The 19,281-nt window shown below is 37.7% G+C and overlaps 1 protein-coding gene across 1 annotated transcript; it reads right to left on the minus strand.

Moving 5' to 3' along the window:
* Window positions 1-805: 805 nt before the first annotated feature.
* Window positions 806-6,025, minus strand: LOC149186302 (protein IQ-domain 26-like). Its single transcript, XM_089410960.1, has 9 exons — window positions 5,492-6,025; window positions 5,171-5,196; window positions 4,890-4,987; window positions 4,502-4,662; window positions 3,962-4,282; window positions 3,473-3,700; window positions 3,105-3,218; window positions 2,087-2,863; window positions 806-1,404 (listed from the first exon to the last, which is right to left on the minus strand). Exons 4-9 carry the CDS (start codon window positions 4,625-4,627, stop codon window positions 1,381-1,383), a joined length of 1,590 nt encoding a protein of 529 aa, XP_089267086.1. The 5' UTR covers window positions 4,628-4,662; window positions 4,890-4,987; window positions 5,171-5,196; window positions 5,492-6,025; the 3' UTR covers window positions 806-1,380.
* Between the last annotated feature and the right edge of the window lie 13,256 nt (window positions 6,026-19,281).

Raw genomic sequence — 19,281 nt, forward strand, 5'->3', positions numbered from 1 at the left:
TATTTTATTATTTTATTTCTCTTGAAAATTGATATAAAATTGTGTTGTTTTACATAGTCATTAAAATATTTCATTTGTAATTAGAGTTAAAGTGAAATATTCTATTTATAATTAGAATTAAAGTGAGTTATTTTACCACCCCTCTTTCATACTTCATAGTAGGTTGTAATATGAATAATTCATAGAACACACTCAAGTGAGATTATTAATATTTTATAATACTTTTAATTAAAAATAACCAAAAATATATATTCATTTTTTGTTTTTATTTTAATATACATTGATTTTTACTTGAATAATATTTTATTTTTATTTTAAAATGAATACATGTCAACTCAAAATTCAACACGGAAAAAATTACAAGTCTTCGAGTGAGATTATTAATATTTTATAATACTTTTAATTAAAATAACCAAAAATATATATTCATGCTTTGTTTTTATTTTAATATAAATTGATTTTTATTGAATAATATTTTATTTTTATTTTAAAATAAATACATCTCAACTCAAAATTCAATACGGAAAAAATTACAAGTCTTCCTTATAATACATTATGCAATATTTATAAATAGGAATTGCATTATAAACTTGAACAATCAAGGTTCAATGGTTGCATTGCCCATTGTTTCACTGTTGGCTTTTAGCACATACTTAAGGTGTCAATAAGAAAGTTGCTTCCGAAAATTAATAATATTTGTTCCACTGTTAGTTTGCATTGAGAGACATGGGCTTGTGGTCTAAGAGTCAAAATCTTCCTGGATGCAGATCTCAAGTTCCATCATTTCTCATAACAGATCAAGCTATTGTAATAGTAAATGACTGGGCTGGTCCACCAACAGAGTGTTTCTTATATAGTAGCACCGTTTTGGGTGTTGAATAGACACATGATCTTAAGGTGGAATTTACACTTCATAACTCTCGGCAAACACAAATTGCTCAGAAGTAATTCTGTCACACAAAGAAGCTGTGCAACCTGCAAAGGGTTTTAATGCACTAATGGGTAACCTGTTCCTACCTCGATTTATTCAAATGAAAATCCTTGGAAATAATATATTATGTAGACCAGCCTTCAAATTCTCACCACAAAACAGATAAATAATATTAGCAGATGCAGAACCACTCTGCTTCTCAAGTCCTATGCAGCTTTTTGTTCATCATACTATTGTTTTTTATCAAATTCTAGCTACAGTGAGGTACAATTTTGAGAAACTTATGCATGGCATTAGCAGGGACAAGTAGAAACTGTATTATTTCCACTGTTTTATGACAACTTCAGGTCAAGACTGTGAGAAGAAAGTCCCAAACAAACTTCTTCATAAAGATGGCCATTCCACTTCAACTAGTTTTTCATGGAGTAATGGTAGGTGTCAATCATCCTCTAACACCGCTTGCTGGAAGAAGGCTGCATACCCAAAAGAAAACAAATAAAAGAATAGTTAGCTGATTTTGACTGCAATGATGAAGATTTCATTGACATTATTCATCTCCCCAACTTGTAGAGAGTATACTTGCCCTTCTCTGGTGCTGTCCATTCTCTAGAAAGAAAAGAAAAAAATTAAAACTCACTGTCAATTTCAGGCCAGAAATACAATGGCAGTAACTTGTAAATAACTCCAACAGAACAAGCTAAACTAAGTAAAGCATCGTCCATTATTCTTAGCACAGGCAAATCCAAAATGTGGAGGCAGGATCACAGGAAAAGTTGGTAAACGTTTTCAGTAAAGACCCATTACAAAGAGAAGAAAAATGCAGATTGAGAAAGAATATGCTGAGAGGAATTTGAGGAAAATACAGATTGTCAAAGCAAAAGAATGTTTTATATGTCAAACAAGTCCTGCATATCAATGAATTGTGTCTGTCAGGAGGAGAAAATATTATCACATTGCAGATATCATTGGAAACATTAATAGAGCAAAGGGAATTGAGTTTCTAAATATGGAGGATGGTGTATCCAAAAATGGAGCATATATGATGAAGACTATTTTAAATGCACTTTTGAATTGTGTAATTGCATAAGCTCAATAGCATCTATTTTCAAACAAATATTGAAGCTTTTTTGTAAAGCATTATAGAGATATTCATACCTCTAAGGATCTTCTGTAATTGCCACTGTATATAGAAGCTGTGTCACATTCACTGTCTCTAAGGGACATTGTTGATTTGTCTAGTTGGATTGAACTTGTATAAGTGTACCCCTTACAGGTTGTTCCAACATGAGATGATGACCTTTGCATGCGTGCACCATAAGAGTTTGACCTATTTTCTATAGCCCCCGACAAAGAAGATCTTTTCTTAGCTAACAGTAACTGTTTTTCTGAATAGTAATCTGGCCTTTGCTTAGGAGCACTCTGAGAACGAACCTTAGCTTTTGAAGATTCAGTATTAGCCATGTAGTTAGGAAAGGAAGAATAATCTTGAAGGAAAGTTTCCATATATTCAGGTCTCGATGGAGTAAATGGACCTCTTACAGCTTGGGCCTTTGAGACAGCTGAGAAGTATTGGGGACTGCTTTCCGCGGTTGAAAATGTGCAGTCTTCAACATTCCCAAATTGTCCACTGAAGGTTCTTGGGCTGAGATCCCGCAAAGCTGATGCAGTTACACACTCTGACTGGGATGGGGAAACAAGTATAGGAGAAGCCAGTTGTCCTTCAATCTGGGGAGGGGAGCGAGTGGGTGGCTGCAGTGATTGAACAGAGGAGTTATATAGTGGGTAGGAAGCAGAAAATTGATTGGCAGATATACCTTGCTCTAGTGAACTAGATTCTGAGATTGAACCATTCCTCTTGTTTGAACTTGGTTTCAGCCTGCCTGTATCCATCTCAACAATCTTGGCACTTTCCTCCAATCTTCTCTCAATCTCCTGCCCATTCAAATCATTCAAACATGAACTTTCCCGTGAAGAAGCAGCCATTCAATGATCCAACTGGGTCCAACCCCAGTGTGTATATCAGAATCACAATCTCCAATATCGAAAATTTCCTTAGCTGTCCTCTTCTGCTTCCACAATAGAGAAGCATCCACAGAAGAGGGTACCAGCAAGGAAAGCTTCTCTCATTTAACAGCAGAATTAAATTGAAGAATACAGATGAACAATAGTTTACCTGCTGTGATATAGCATAAGCTAATGCTCTTTCACGTTTCATGGCAGCTGCTTGTCGGCTTTGTGCCTTGGCTTCCTGCTTCTCAATGCTGTAAGTGCTAGCATTCCATCCCTCCTGCGTCAGATAAAAAAATCTAAACATTTAAATCTAATACTTTTGGCATCAATTTGTACTGGTAGAGGGTATAGAACAAAACAACCCCAAAAATAACTACTACATCAGAGACTTGACCTCTTTCAAAGGTGAGATGACCACTGATATCCATCAGAAGCTTATGATTAATAAATCACATTTTCTAAGCTACTTTGTAGTCTTCTCTTATTTCCCAAGAGATCAAATAACCCAGTGGTGTGGAGTAATCTACTTACATTGGATTTTCTTGAGTGGGACTCCTGTTGACGCCTCTGGAGCAACCGCCTCTGAACTGCCTGCCCCTCTTCAGACATGCGAACCCGACGGGCACGAACCCTAGCCTGAACTCTAATTAGTGCTTGCATGCAATGGAGAGTTGCAGTTGCCTGCTTTCTCACCATATGCCCACGAACCAATGCCTGCAACTTAACCAAGCCTTTCAGAGCACGCAGTGCTCTTCTTGCCTACAAATCAGAGCGGACAATCACGTTAGACTAACCTATACAGTGCCAAAACAAAAAAAGTTACTTTCCTAAAATGCAAGATGTGCAGGCACATCCAAAAGTACACTGGACCCAACCCATTCAAGATCTTGGGAGAATTCCAACCTACATATTACCCAAACAAAGTGTACCCTTTATTCCATCCCAAAAAAAGGATCCACACTAGATAAAGATCAACATAAAATCAAAATGAATTTTGAGAACAAGGAGGGCAGTATCAACCAGGTATCCCCGAAAAGCAGACTGAATCATGGTAGCTGCCCATTCTTCTCTACTGAGATCTACATGGCTCAATGTGCATCCATTGCTCGTCAAACGGACAACAGCTGCTGCTGCTTGGGCAGCTGCTACAGCTGCATCGGCTGCAGCAGCTGTCGCTGCAGCCACTGCAATGGCATGCTTGCTCTGTTCATTATCAGTTTCCGAGATACGGCTCTCAATGGAAGAGGGTCTGGGTTCAATATTTGTTGGTATTGTATCAGAAGTGTGGTCCTTCACAGATCTTCTGAAGCTCCACCTGCGTTTTTCCTTCGGCGCCTTCTTCTACAACAGAGGAAGAGATAAGTCAGGTTTCAAATCTCAACAACCCTAACCCTTTCTATCTGGGCGCAAGGGTTTCCAAAGCAGCTTCTATTAACCCAAGGCCAAGGTCAATCATTGGCCCAACCCAAACAATGGGAGGTATGGTATATATGTAAGTATTGACTGAGGCATATGCATGGTTCTGATCCGATGTAATCCTTGAGCATAGATTTGACTTACAGATTCATCCACAGTTATATCTTTGGAAGGAGGAATAGGTGCATCAGGAAGAGGACCTGGATGTTGTTGCTTAGACTCCTTCTTACCCCCAAGTAAACTTCTGAGCCATTTACTCGTCCTTCCCATGGTTGCTTGAATCAACTCAGTTTATCCATAAGCACCTGCTCTGACATCCAATCAATTAAGCCTTAAAGGGCAGAATCAACTAAGCTTAACCATAAGCACCCACATAGACAGTTACCTAATTAATTAATTACAAATCTTTGAACCCTGACTCATTAGATATTACCCAGTGAATTGACTATATCCTACAAAGTTAAAAATAATCTTCAAATTTTGAATCTGCTTGCTTATCTCATTGTGAAACCATTAGCATACAGAAGCATACCAGTCAGGAAGGAGAAGCCCATTAATCTTCAAATTCATGAGGTTATGATCACAGAGGAACATGACAGATATGTACTGGGAATTGGCTATTCAGACTTTCTACATAAACAATCAAGGATTTTGCAATAAGTAAACTCCTACTGCAACAAATGCAGGCCTAAGGATGAAAACCACCATAGCATTACAATAAAAGAGGCACAAGCTTGTAGAAGAAAATATATAAATGCATGCCTTCTGACATATTATATGCATTTTTTCAACAAGAAATCTCATTGCACATACCTGGAAAAAAATGCAAGCCTGCCCAGCTGGAAAAAAAGAGCAATTGTCAATGAAAATTTTCTGATCTCTCTCAATCAGTGAACTTCTTTGGAAAAAACGATGAAAACCAAGTCAATAATGTTTAATTGCTTTGTGAAAAGAAGGGGGAACCAATACATTCACTGAAGAAAATTTAAATTCCTGATCGGATCTGGGCCCAATGGGGATTGACCCACTAGAGAAACGAGAATTTCTGAGTCCCAAAACTACATTTCATATCTCAATCTTCATAACTGCAGAACCCAAAAGAGAAATTGAAGAGGAGATCTAAAGGACTGGTACCTTCTCTCTGACTTAATCAAACACATATAGAGTGTTAGTTCACACTATTGAATTGGGTGCTTAGGTAGCTCTGTGTCTGTATTCAATTCTCCTGCATTAGTTGCTCTGAAGCATTGAAGGGCTCAGCCACTACATTGATATTCTTGAACTTGAGGGACAAGCCATGTGCAGAAGTTCGTGGCAAAGATATTTCTCCCATTTTTTACATAGAAAGATACATTTTATGTCAGTGTGTTGGCAAATCCTTTTGTTTTACACTGGAACAGACCACCATACACAGATTGCATGGACAGCTAGTGAGAAGTGAATGTGGTGGTGAAAGCTCTGAAATGGTGGGTGGGTTTGATGTAACGTTCATGGGGTGCAGGGCTGTCGGTGAACTTGTCATTTGCCTGGATTTCATTTATTATCCAGTAGATTATTGACGTCACATTTCATATATTGATTGTGATAATGTTGGGGAAGCTTCCTTGTTGCACGATAATTATGAGAATTGACCTTAAGTACTTTAGTCCAGCTTTTTATGAAATTCAGGAAGGGCTGAGATAGGGAAGAGAATCTTGAATCCTGGTGTGAAATCTGAGAGAGCCCAATTATATAAGATTTGGCTCTGATTTGTTTGTTCAAACGTTCACATGGGCGGTTTCAATGGCACTTGTCTCTGTGTTTTGGTAGGATCACAGTTGTGATTCAGTGGCATGTGAAGAAGGTACATAACATGTATGACCAGTTCCACGTGTAACTGCAATACGTCACTGTGGGTCAAGAATGAATCATAAGCCGAATATTAGCTTCATTATTGATGATATAATTAAGAACGTTTCTCTTATCTAACAGGTTGTGCTCAATTACTTAACTGAAACCTCTGCTGGCCAACAGTATGTGGAGTCAGTGACGATTCTTTTCCGTACTGGGTAACCAGGTTAATCATGAGGAAGAGTAAAGGTGATTTAAGCTAACCTGTACTACTAATCAGTCCAAGTTCTTTGCCTGTGATTCTAGTTATTGCTTGGCGGTGGTTTTTAGTTCAATGAGTGGTTGATGTTTTGTTGTTCTGGTCAGCATTAGAAAGTAGTTACTGTTTTGTTTTTTGTCGGTGTTATGGAGTAAGTTGAATCAGTGTATAACTACTAAATTTTTTTGTCAGTGTTATGGAGTAAGTTGAATAAGTGTATAATTACCTTTTTTTTTTAGCATGAGACAGTGATACTATGCTGAATCAGTGTATAACTATTAATTTTTTTTTGTCAGTGTTATGGAGTAAGTTGAATAAGTGTATAATTATTTTTTTCAATATGAGAATATGATTTAATTTAATTTTAAATGGAGTTGTTTTTAGTATAATTTTTGGAAGTTTTTTTGTGGGCTTTTCTTGGTTAATTTCTCTAAAATACCGGTAGAAATTTATTGAAATCACAAGCTTGATGGGTAACCCCTGCACAATCAAAGTGCCCTAGGGGTTTTCAGGGTGCTGAATCCATATATACAGTCAAAAAAACCAGTTTAAATAACACAAATCAAGATTTCACCTCAAAAATTTTCAAGATTTCCCCTTTCCACCGGATTCCAGCACCCGAAAATTCCAACACACGAAAGTCCAAAAAATCGCACTAAAGACAACTCCATTGTAAATGTATTCCAGGGTATTGAAATTATTTTTAATTAAAAATAATAAATTTGAAATTTGAAATTTGTGTTTTAATCAAAATGGCTTTAACGAATTTAGATGATAATAAATTGGAAAATCAAAATTATAAAAAGAAAGTAAAATGTTTAATAGTAATAATAATTTATTTTTAAAAAATGAAATTCAACAATAAAAAAATTCAATAAAATATGGGATTTTATCATGGTGGAAGAGGAATTATGAATGTGGGGATAAATAGATGTATTTTTTTTTATTTTTTTATTGTTGGATTGAAAGTTTGCATGTTTATCTTAAAATGGCAGCATCCAGGAAATCTTGATAGAGATTGAAAGGTTTTCTAATGTATTTGGTTTGTAGTAGACTCTGCAAGTGTTATTATGTGACATCATAATAGGGGGGCGAGGATGAAAGTTTATTGTGGCTCGCGAAGTTTAATTTCTAGGTTTTTTGCATGGGCTAAAAATGGATATTTCTTTGTTCTCTAAGTCAGGCAAGTCTCCCCCACGTCGTATTTTGATGCCCCCATGTCTTTTCCCTTCGCATGTGTTTCCAATTTTTCCCCTCATTGTCAGTTTCCTACCCTTGTCGTCATATGCCAAATGGAGACTGAGGAGATTGACTTAGTGTCTCAGCCCTCCCTCGGTCGAATTTTTCGTTTGCAGGATGATCCCCCCCCAAAGTGCCCATTGGTGTCTTTTTCTCCATTTGGTTCCAAGTCCATCTCTAAAGGGACAGGGGTCAATCTACATTCCTTGCCCTCCTATAAACCAGGCCCTCGGCCTTTTCCCCAATCCCTTTTCGCTCCCCCCTACCTCCTCCCCTCTTCCCATACATTTTATTTCCCCCCCTTCTGGCTCAGTTCCCCCTGCATTCTGATGCCCCCCTCTGCCTCGGCTATCTTAGCATCACCACAGTAGAAGGGGAAGTGTATTTGCACGTGAAAAAAGACGGTTTGTCTTAGAGTTGGGAAGGATATCGCACTTGACCACATTATGGACTACGCAAGGAAAAATTTGCTCAGAAGATTTGATGTTAAACTTTCTCAATGACTACGCTAAGAGAATGGATATTGTCGATGTGGCAGCACACCCTAGGGTATGAACTACTGCTTCACTTAATGATTAGAGCGTGGATCACTTTTGTTTTTAGGAATGAAGAAGATTGTGAGAAGATTCGATCCCAAAAACAAAATTGGGATAAGGACAAATTGTTGTTAAAATCTTGGTTGGTAGATTTCGATCCTGGGAGGGATCCTATCAACACCCTCAAGGTTTGGACCATCCTACCTGGGTTTCCCCTTCACCTTTGCTCTCTAGAAATATTTAAAGCCATCAGAGAGAAATTGAACTCTTTTGTAGTTGCAGAGAACAAATTGCAAGAGAAGATGGATAAGTGGATGCCCTAGTTATAGGTGGATGTGTGTTTAAGGGGCAGTTTAGTGGCTAAGTTGTTAATCGATGTGGACAAGAAGCCTTAGCACCATAAGGTAGACTATTGGAAAATTCCTTTCCAGTGTCATAGATGCCATTAGGTCAGACACATCCAGAAACACTACCCTTTTTCCGGGGCCTTCTATGTCGATTGGGTTTCCTTCTCAACAATTGTCATCTTCCATGCCACTAGAGGTGCTAGAGGTCAGGCCGAAGAATGTGCCTCCAATACAGGGAATGAAAGGTCCTCCAACAACCGGTAAGGTGGTTACAAGCTCTCCCTCTAATAAGATTTTCCCCCTCCCCCCTCTGTTTTTGTCTCCTCTAATCCCCCTCCCCTTGCATTTGGACTTGAGTGCAACATTGGGGCCCCCACATAGCTTGTTTGTGACCCCTCCACCTCTACACATCCCCCTAATACCTCTCTTGTGCTTCCCCCTTCACATGAAGCTTCTTTACCCTTAGAGGAGGGGTTCATTTCCCCATCCCCTCCTGTTTTCACCTCTTGCACAAAAAACATATTCCCTACACCCCAAGAAGACCCCAAAAGAGGTTCCTCCCTCCTATGGAAGACTAGCAAAGGATCATCCTAATCTAATTGGCAGGAAAACAAATTTACACAAGGCATATGAGAAATCCAAGTTAGAAATCAAGAATGGTAAGCAGGTAACTATTTACAGGGTCCTTAGAGCCAAAGATGCCCTATGGAAGGATACCACATGAATATTTTTTCCTTCAATGCTAAGGGTTTAGGGGGGAACCCATAAGTAATTAACCCTCAAGAGACTATTGGTCTCTTCCAAATTGACGTCATCATGATCTAAGAGACTATGTGCTCGAGAGATAAGGCCTGTAAGTTTTTTGGAGTGCTCAAGGATTGGTCTTTCGGGTTCATCACTAGATGGATCCCTTATATGCAAGGTTTTCCTTCCGTCATCCATTCCCTTGGCCATCCTTGTCAAATTGTTAGTTAAATATTTCACTTTCCCTATTTCTTTTATAAATATCTGCATGCCATATGTTGATCATGAACCTTTATGGGGTGATTTGGTGAACCTCTCTCCAAGGAGGCTTCGCTCTACCAGTTGGATCTATGGGTATATATGGATTTGTAGATGGGATCAAGATTGAGTCCTTGGAGACCAATCTCTCATTCTAAGATCCTTATTATGTATCCACTTCTTTGTTTTTTCTATGGGAATCCCCCAACATGGGGCTAAACTTTGTTTCTTGAGAGGTTTTTAGATTTTTTGACTTGAAGATATCAGTCATGAAATGACATTATAGATTGAGCTATCACGATAGCCATTTTTTATCGCAAAATTGTATATATATATATATATATATATATATATATATATATATATATATATATATATATATATATATATATATATAATACTACCTAAGCACTCACGGGGGATTTGAATCGGTGACCTATCGCAAGGAGTGCCTTAACAGTGCACCCATTCACCGTCAATCCAAAGCTCCGTGGGAAAAATTGTTAAGATATTAGATCATATACATGTATATATTTTTTATATAATATATACAATTTTTTTCTTTGAAGAAAAATAAACAAACCCCAAAAAAATGCTCATTTGTAAGAAAGAAAGGTGCAAGGAAATTTTTTGATAGCGTAAACCCTTCCTAGCAAGATTATGAAATATGTAAAGTATTCAAAAGGTGAAGGGTAAAGGATTTTTCTTAAAAAGGAGTTAATTTTATTGATTTGAAGAATATTACATACTAAAAAGGTTATTATACGTCTCTAGTTTACCACGAGGGAAATTAAATCAATGACAATGTAAGAGACTCTACCATGAGAGTTTTAAAATCAAAAGTTATACACAATACGACATTATTCTTGTGTTATAAAATTGTAATTATTTAGAATACTGATACGTCAAAGTTGACAAGCTACAAAGTATCTATGAAAATTAGAAAATTAGAAAACTACCATAAAATCTAGGAGGAATTAGAGGGTTCCACCTCAATGGAGTCTTTAACATATTTATTGGTTATCCATGGGCCAGATGATGGGTAAAGGCAGGCTTCAATGCACTCTCCATATTTTCCATCTAAAGTTGCATTACATCAAGAATGAGAAGAGTTTTGCCTTTGGCATCATTTCATTTTATGAGCACCTTCCTAGTAACATTTTCATCTACCATTAGAGGTCTATATTATGAAGATATTGGTTTACATTGTCCTCTAGTATGCACTGTATTAGAAACCCATGTAGAGACCTCTGAAACAATATCAATATTTGATCAATGATTATCTTTCCTCAACAAGTTCACATTCTTCCTCTTGAAGTTCCAGATGAGTTTCTATAGAATTTGAGTGCAAAACAACCTAGTCGAAGACTTCACTCTAAATCTAGCATGTGAACACCCACAAGTTCCATGATTTCCATCTCCACATTAGCTATGGCCTCACTATTGTGTCATGGAATAAATCAAGAACATGTACAAGGATAGGGAATGATTTGAATGAAGGAAAGAGTGATAAGAACCACATAAAAAGTAGAAGGAGCACCAATTAGGGAAAGCTAGGCTTAGAATCCACCTAAACAACTTCAACACTACAAGGCTAAATCATTTGAGGAGAAGGTTAGGTGCATATGCCATAGACTAGGATAGAGATATTTCCAAAAGACTGTAGGGAGGAAGGAAACAATAGACAATCGATGCATAAGAGTCAATGAGGGTATAATTAGAAGTTAAACAATCCTCTATGCATAGGAAGCAAATAAAAGGAGAATATCACAATTAGGGTGGTATCTAGGAGTGAACAATGATGTATTACGACACAATCTAAAGCATAATCACTGCATCCTCCTCACGTGAGAAGGAAATCACCAGAATGAACAACTTTCATGACCCAAATCAGTTGTAGGGTGGTGTTTGTCTACTCAAGTGGGGGAGGGGCAGCATGGCACATCCTCCCCATTTTTTCTATGGTGGGATGGTGGCCTTTCCTCCAACCCAATTGCACCCTCCCTTGTCACTCCATATGCTGAAAAAGGTGTAGACTAAAGTTGTATGTAATTATCGTTTAAATTAAATTATTAATAAATATTGATATCTAAATATTTAATTTCAATTATGTTATTAATTAATGTTTAATTTTGGTTTCTATGATGTTTCTAGGGTGTTAAGTTTTTTCTCTTTTAAAGGAAAATCTTGAGATATCTCTCACTTTTAATGGAAATGTTTAAATGGAGGGTGGTTCATGTTAAATTATGGAACTAGGGTCAAATTACACTTTGGAAAGCTCATTTGATGGAGATGATGATTGCATTGAATTCCTCTTTTCGAGATAACCAAAATTGACCTAAAGATCATCAAATTTGGACAAGGGAAAGTGTACTTATGAATAAAAGCACACATATGCACATTTGGACAGGTCGACCCTAATGGTAAATTGGTGACCCTATGAAGCCTATAAATACAAGTGACCTCAAGCTCATTTGGACATCACGGACAGGTCGACCCTAATGGTAAATTTGTGACCCTGTGAAGCCTATAAATACAAGTGACCTCAAGCTCATTTGGACATCACCAAGCATCTTCTTCTTCTCTTCTTCATTGATTGGTTTTCATAGGTCTAGGGCTGGGACGACAAAAGAAGTTCACAAAGTTTCGAGATCACAGGGTCTGAGGCTCACATCTGTTTTTTGGGTTTTGAGTTACAATTGCTGGCTTGCCACAAGACAAATTCAACCATAGTCGTTGTCTTATAGGCTCAAGGGAGCGACTCAAAGCCTTTAGTCGCTCGCTCACCTCCTCCATGCGACCAGGAAGTTTAACTAAATTTTCACTGTTGACCACAGTTAACCGCATATAGGAAAAGTTGTCTCTGATATATTTTGATGATGGAAACATATTTTTGAATGTTATTGGGTTGTTTTGTTGGATGATATTGTATTGGGCTCATTGTACTCTCTGATGAACATGTTATAACAATCTAATAGAAGAAGAATTTCAAAAGGTTTCCCCCCTAGTGGGGTTTTTCCCTAGTCTTTGACCGAACCTGGTGCCTCTTGTTGATGTGTTGATTGTCTCCTTTGTCATTGTATTTATTGTTCTATCTTCAATTACTGTTGATGATTGGAAAGACTAATTTTTATTCGAAAGACTTCTAATTGAAGTATTGAATTAGGCTAAAGTAATTGATACAACATAGAACAATTTGAAAATTTTAACAGTTCAACCACCAACCACAATTACAACTAATAATAGTGAGGACCTCACATAGCTTGAAACACATTACTTATGGTCTCCCTGTCAACAACATGCCTTGCATGAATAATTCAATTAATATTAACCATTAGGATTTATGGATGATTAAATTATCCATTATACTTACTGAATTTTAAAAACTAAACCAACATTTAACTAATTTCAAAAAATTGTCCATTAACATAACAGCATATGTGTTCTTGGCCCTGGAGTATCCACATAGCTTGTCTTCCTCGAATGTAAGGAAACAAGTTAATGACCAAAAACCCAGAGGCATCTCGTAGGAGTGAAAGCGTACTCCCTTATGGACCACCAGCGAGTCATTCCAGGTGGCATGGTTTTCCTTGAATAATGGTGACGAGTCACTCTGGATTCGTGGATAGCAGCCAAAGATGTTTGTCCTTATTGTTTTCACCCTATATAAGTGTCATTGACATGAATATAATTCATTGTAATTTTTATACTTCATTTTTTTTTTGGATGATAGAGTAGTTAGTATACTATGATGTTATCTACTCCACTAAATTTTAAAGTCTGATTTTGCATTTTATCAAAATTACTACAAAATATATATATATATATATATATATATATATATATATATATATATATATATATATATATATATATATATATATATATATATATATAATTTTAATTAATATTTTTCATAAAATATTATTAAAAATTTGATATTCATAATTTTTGAATTAATAACGAGATAAAATAACTATATTTATATCTAACTATTGACCATAAAATAGGTCAAAGAGATTTTTGGGTACAATGATATTTATACAATATGGGAGAACCAAACTATCTCTTATAAAATATATAATGCATGATTATAAAAGATACAATGCATGAGCATAATAGATACAATGCATGGACTACCCTCTTGGGGAAGATCTAGGAGCTAATGGATATGAGAAATTCTCAAACCCATAGCTCCTAACATCTGACACTGAATGAAAAACGCTAAAGGAAACTCAACAAAGTATATTGGCTCAATAAAGGACAGGTAAAAAGTGTAGATTGAGACCCGGATGCGGGTGTCAACATGAGAAGTTAATGTCACTACATGAGCAGATGGTAGCGGGCGAGGTGATAGGCTGGCGCAAGCGGCATAAGGTGGGCATTTATGGTTCATTAATGCTGGCACGCTATCAAGCTACGCTGAGGGAGGAGATCAGTACGAGCGACGCCGACGTGGGACGCCATCGTAGAGCAAGTAGGCGACTTTTGTCAGAGCATCAAGTCCCATTAATGAGGAATTGGGTGAACAACAAGTGCGGTAAGTACTTCAGGATGATAAGATCTAGATCTATATCAATTGCCCAGAGCCCGACACTATCTCTGGCTCATTCTAGCAGAGATATCCCAGGTCGTATTGGTTCACAGGAGTTAGGTACAGAGCCAAGCATTTGGAGGCCATCAACGCTCCACCGAAACCTGCAACAGGTCGGCCTCATCTGCTTACCTCTTCTTGCTAGTATGGCTCGACCTCGCGGTGGTTCCCGAAGGGGAAGAAATTCAGGCACACGGGGGAGGGTTAGAGGAAGGGGAGGTCCTGCTCCTCGACGCATCTCCCGGCTTGTCTCAGTCTCACCTGCTTCTCCACCTTCCGACCACTCTGGTCCATCCCACTCCAGTTCTTTCCACACCTCCCGCTACACTTTCAAGAGCAAGCTTCACAAGCCTACTATCTCTGCCACTATCACGGTCATCTTCTCAGAGGAAGAAGATGACCTTCCTGGCTCTGCCGAACATTCAATTGATCGAAATCTCTCCCAGAATTCCAAGGACACTCAAGGAGGCAGGGTAGAGGTCACCCCCAATCTTCCAGAGATGCAGCAAGATGAAGGTCATGAAGAGGATGAAGGTCTTCAGCAAACTTCCTCACACGAGGAGGTCATTTTCTGTGTACCGGCGCAGTTCTCCGGCACTGTTCTGTATCCGGTGATGCCTCCTGGGCGCAGTATTACGGACGTTGAAGACAATGTAATGATTGAGTGGGTCAGTTCTCCAGGCAAGGCCAATAGCGATGATGCAGAGTTACCACCTCGGGCAGAATCAATCAACGGCGAGGATTGATGGAGAAGATCGGACGGCGGAGGAGGATTTCGGAAGGCCTTTTTTGGCGGAACTTTACGCCCCGAAAAGTCAGACTTGATGACGTCAGGCGAAAGCCACGCGTCAACAGGAGGCTTTATCGGGCTTATCCTTACGGAAACTGCTTGTTGGTCGACAGCGGTCCGATAAAATGGTGGTTTTTGTTACGCGGTTTTGTGCTGCCGCTGATGTCCTCGTCAGCCTTTTGTCATTGTAATGCTCTATCTTCCTCTTGTTTGTGTTTTTTGGTGGTGATGTATAGGGATATTGAGTCTTGGGCTCTCGGTTTTATTTATGTAAACAAACAATCAAGCGCCGAGGGCCGGAATTTTTCAGACAGAGGGCTGGCTTTAGCCCCCTCAGAGGTTGCTACCTCTTTGTAAATATTTTTCTCTTTTCTTTTACTTAATAGAATAGTCTTTATTCAGAAAGAAAAAAAAAAAAAAAAAAAAGATTTAATGATTAAATTTTTAAATAATATTAATTTTTTTCATTATATCAATTAAAAATTGTCATAATTTTCCCAAAAATTCCAAAACACTATTTATAAAATAAGACACAAATGTCTTAAATTCATATATTTTCAATAAAAGTTTTATATATGATGAAAGATTTAATTTTTATATTTATTTCATTCTAACACATATTTGATCATTTAATATATATAGTTATTTAAATTTAAATCTATTAACTATTTAGAGATAAAAAATTTAAAAGTATAATTTCGTTTAAATTTTTATTTAGTTAAATTTATGTTATTTTGTTTCTAGTTTTTTTGTTTTCATTTAATATCAATAACAACATCTTTCCATAGTTAATTATAAATCACTTTGTTACTTAATTAAACTAATCGTTATCAATTAAGAAAAATATTATTATTATTATTATTTCTTCTAATTTCATTAGTAATTCATTAATATAATATATTAGAGTCGTCTACAGAGGCAGAGGAATTGCCCGGACAATTAAAAGTGGTGAGAATTTAGGCAAAAAAAAATTTAAAAAATGTTGTAGATGTAGTGTTTGAATCATGCTTTTGATGGTAGAAATGAATTCAAAGCCATCAAAAACCTTTAGGACGCCTAAAATTATGAAATTTGACAGCTTTTACTTGGATTTACAAAAATCCCTACCGATTTTTTCAAAATATGACCAAAATTTCCATAACTTTCAGAACAAAAAAACATAATAATTAGACTACAACTAATTAGCCCAATAGGCCTTCTTTTGAATCAGTTTAGTACTCTACACTTTCATTTTCTTTTGAATCAGTTTAGTACTCTACACTTTCATTTTCTGATTGACCGCTGACATATGGTTTTCTTTGACATCTGGCTAGATATTTCTCTCCAAAATAGACAATTTCTCCCTCTCCAAAACCGCATGGCTACATTTTCTTTGTGGGCACAACTTACTTCCAGTTTCTGCTATGCACGACCTGTTTCCACGAACTATTGCCATAACAATGCTTCCGGTTTCTGTTGGTTTGACAACGAACTTGGTCAAACAGTTTTGTAACCGATTTAGTTTTTAGTTACGGTTAGTTTAGTTATATGTAACGGTAGCTGTTCATAGGTTATATTGAATACCATGTAATGAAATCATAATTGAATACACAGATACACATTTCAGTTTCATTTCTTTCTTGGTCTTCTCTTTCTCATTCTTGCTGTTCGTTCTTTCTTTCTCTGCTCTAAAAACAAGAAGTGGTATCAGAGCTCCAGAGCGGTACGTTGGGTGTAAGCGTGCAGATCTTTGCTGAGGAAAACGCTGGTGTTTGCTGTTGAGCGTATTTGCTGTATTGCTGAGGAGAACGCTGGTGTTTGCTGTTGAGCGTATTTGCTGTAGACGCTGAAATCTGAGCGTATTTGCTGTGTAAAACGCCGGAGGCAAAAAAAAAAAGGACCTGCGCTGTTGCTATCAGATGCGTGCTCCTGCTGAGCGTAGTACCTGCGCTGTCTGATGCGTGCTCCTACTGAGCCCTTTGCTGTGAAAATCCAAATTGTAGATTGCTGCTGTCCAGTGACCAATGTCCAGATTGCTGCTGTCCAGTGACCAAAATCCAGAACGTCCTGCGTGAAGAACCTTGCTGCTGTGCGTGAGGGTTGTGTAGCGTCCAAAACCCTGCGTGACGGAGACGTGAAGCTGAAGAACCTCCTTGCTGCTGTGCGTAAGGGCCTGTTGACTTGCGTTGCGTTGCACGGGATTGACCTGCGTGAGGGCCTGCAACTTTATGCAGAGGATTTGTGACAGCGTGAAACCCGGGTATTCCTTTTAAATTCTGAAATCAATTCAAGTTGTGGTTTTATAAAATTATTGAAAAAAAAAGGGGGTTTACAGAATTTTTTTTTTAAGACAGCAGAAGATTGCAAAGGTTGAAATTTTTTTAGAGAGCAGTATTGTAGAACAACAGATTGAAAAGGTTGTTCAGAATTTTTTTTTTTTACAGCAGAGAAGAGTGTTGTTTTTTAAAAATATTGTAGAAGAACAAGTTTGCAAGGGATTTGCACGAAAAACAAAAGGGTTTGCAAGGGGGAAGTTATTTTTTTTTTTATAGCCTGAAATCCTAGGAAGGAGGGAAAAATGGCCAAGATGTCGAATGCAAGATTCGAGGTGGAGAAATTCACCGGAAAGAGCAATTTCGCTCTTTGGAAACTGAAGGTCAAGGATCTGCTTGTGCAACAAGGGTTGCACAAGGCATTGGATGGGGTTACTAAGAAACCCACAACCATGACTACTACAGAGTGGGAGGACTTGGATGCCCGTGCTCTCAGTACCATCCGGCTATGTCTAGCGGATGAAGTTCTCTTCAACATCGTTGAAGAAACTACGGCGTCAGGTTTGTGGGGAAAACTTGAAACCCTTTATATGACAAAATCATTAACTAACAGAATTTATCTGAAACGACAATTATACAGTCTTCGAATGAAAGAAGGTTCAAGCGTTGCAGAACATTTGAATGTCTTTAATACACTAATTTGTCAATTAACAGATATGGAAGTAAAAATACAGGAAGAAGATAAAGCCATAACCTTGCTGTGTTCTCTGCCTGAATCATGGGATCACTTCGTAACCTCGATCAGTTTCAGCTCTGCTGATTCTTTGAAGTTTGAATCAGTCGTGGGAGCTCTTCTGTCTGAAGAGGTACGAAGGAAATCCAGCACTGATACAACAACATCAGAAGCCATGGTCGCTAGAGGACGCTCAAAGGAAAGAGGAGACAAACCAAGAGGGTCTTCCAGGTCGAAATCGAAGGGCAAAAAGTGTAAGGCAAAATGTTGGAACTGCGGTAAAGTTGGACACTTGAGGAAGGACTGTTGGAAACGGAAGGAATCCGAAAACCTGAAGAACGAAGCGAATCAGGCTGATTCAGGTATTGTAGACGAAGTTTTATCTGCTGAAGATTTGTGTACGATAGATGAAACTTCACCTGAATGTAATGTCTCTCATAGTTTTGATAGCTGGCTGTTAGACTCTGGTGCTTCGCATCATATGTGCCCACATAGAAACTGGTTTACTTCGTATGAAAATGTAAACGGTAGTTCTGTGTTTATGGGTAACAATATGTCATGTCAGACTGTTGGGATGGGAGATATCAGGATTAAGATGTATGATAACACAGTTAGGACATTAACTAGTGTTAGACATGTGCCTGATTTGAAGAAAAATTTAATCTCTTTGGGAGTGTTGGATTCAGATGGTTATAAGTTTACAGGTCAGAATGGCGTTTTGAAAGTCTTCAAAGGTGCCCTTGTGGTTATGAAGGCAGAGAAGGTCGGGAATCTTTACAGGTTAAAAGGAAGTACTCAGGTCGGTGAAGCAGCGGTTGCGTCGGAAAAGGAAGAAGCAGGTACTCGTCTGTGGCATCAGCGTTTGGGTCATATGAGCGAGAAAGGTCTTCACATACTGATGAAACGTAAATCTCTTCCCGGTCTGAAATCCTTGAATTTAGATTTCTGTAAACATTGTGTGTATGGGAAGCAGTGTAAACAGAGATTTAAAGTTGGTAATCATAATAGTAAAGATGTTTTAGACTACATTCATTCTGATGTGTGGGGGCCTTCCCCTGTTATGTCATATGGAGGTGCTTTGTATTTTGTAACGTTCATTGATGATTATTCTCGTAAAGTTTGGGTCTATCTGCTAAAAAGGAAAGCTGATGTATTCAATGTGTTTAAACAATTTAAAGTAATGGTAGAGAAAAGAATAGGCAAATCTATTAAATGTCTAAGAACTGACAATGGCGGTGAGTTCACTTCTGTTGAATTTGAACAATACTGTAAGGATGAGGGCATTGTTAGACACAAAACTGCTGTTTATACTCCTCAGCAAAATGGTGTTGCTGAGCGTATG

The sequence above is a fragment of the Pinus tabuliformis genome, chromosome 3_1, assembly GCF_031772625.1.
Source record: "Pinus tabuliformis cultivar Carrire ecotype Pingquan chromosome 3_1, CPIR1, whole genome shotgun sequence".
NCBI lineage: Eukaryota > Viridiplantae > Streptophyta > Pinopsida > Pinales > Pinaceae > Pinus > Pinus tabuliformis.

Bases quoted from the DNA above. Each gene is read 5' to 3' on its own strand.
- LOC149186302 (XM_089410960.1), bottom strand. From the start codon at position 4,627: ATGGGAAGGACGAGTAAATGGCTCAGAAGTTTACTTGGGGGTAAGAAG. The intron at 4,283-4,501 runs GTAAGTCAAATC...CCTCTGTTGTAG, and splicing joins ATATAACTGTGGATGAATCT to AAGAAGGCGCCGAAGGAAAA. The intron at 1,405-2,086 runs GTATGAATATCT...TTGGGTATGCAG, and splicing joins ATTACAGAAGATCCTTAGAG to CCTTCTTCCAGCAAGCGGTG.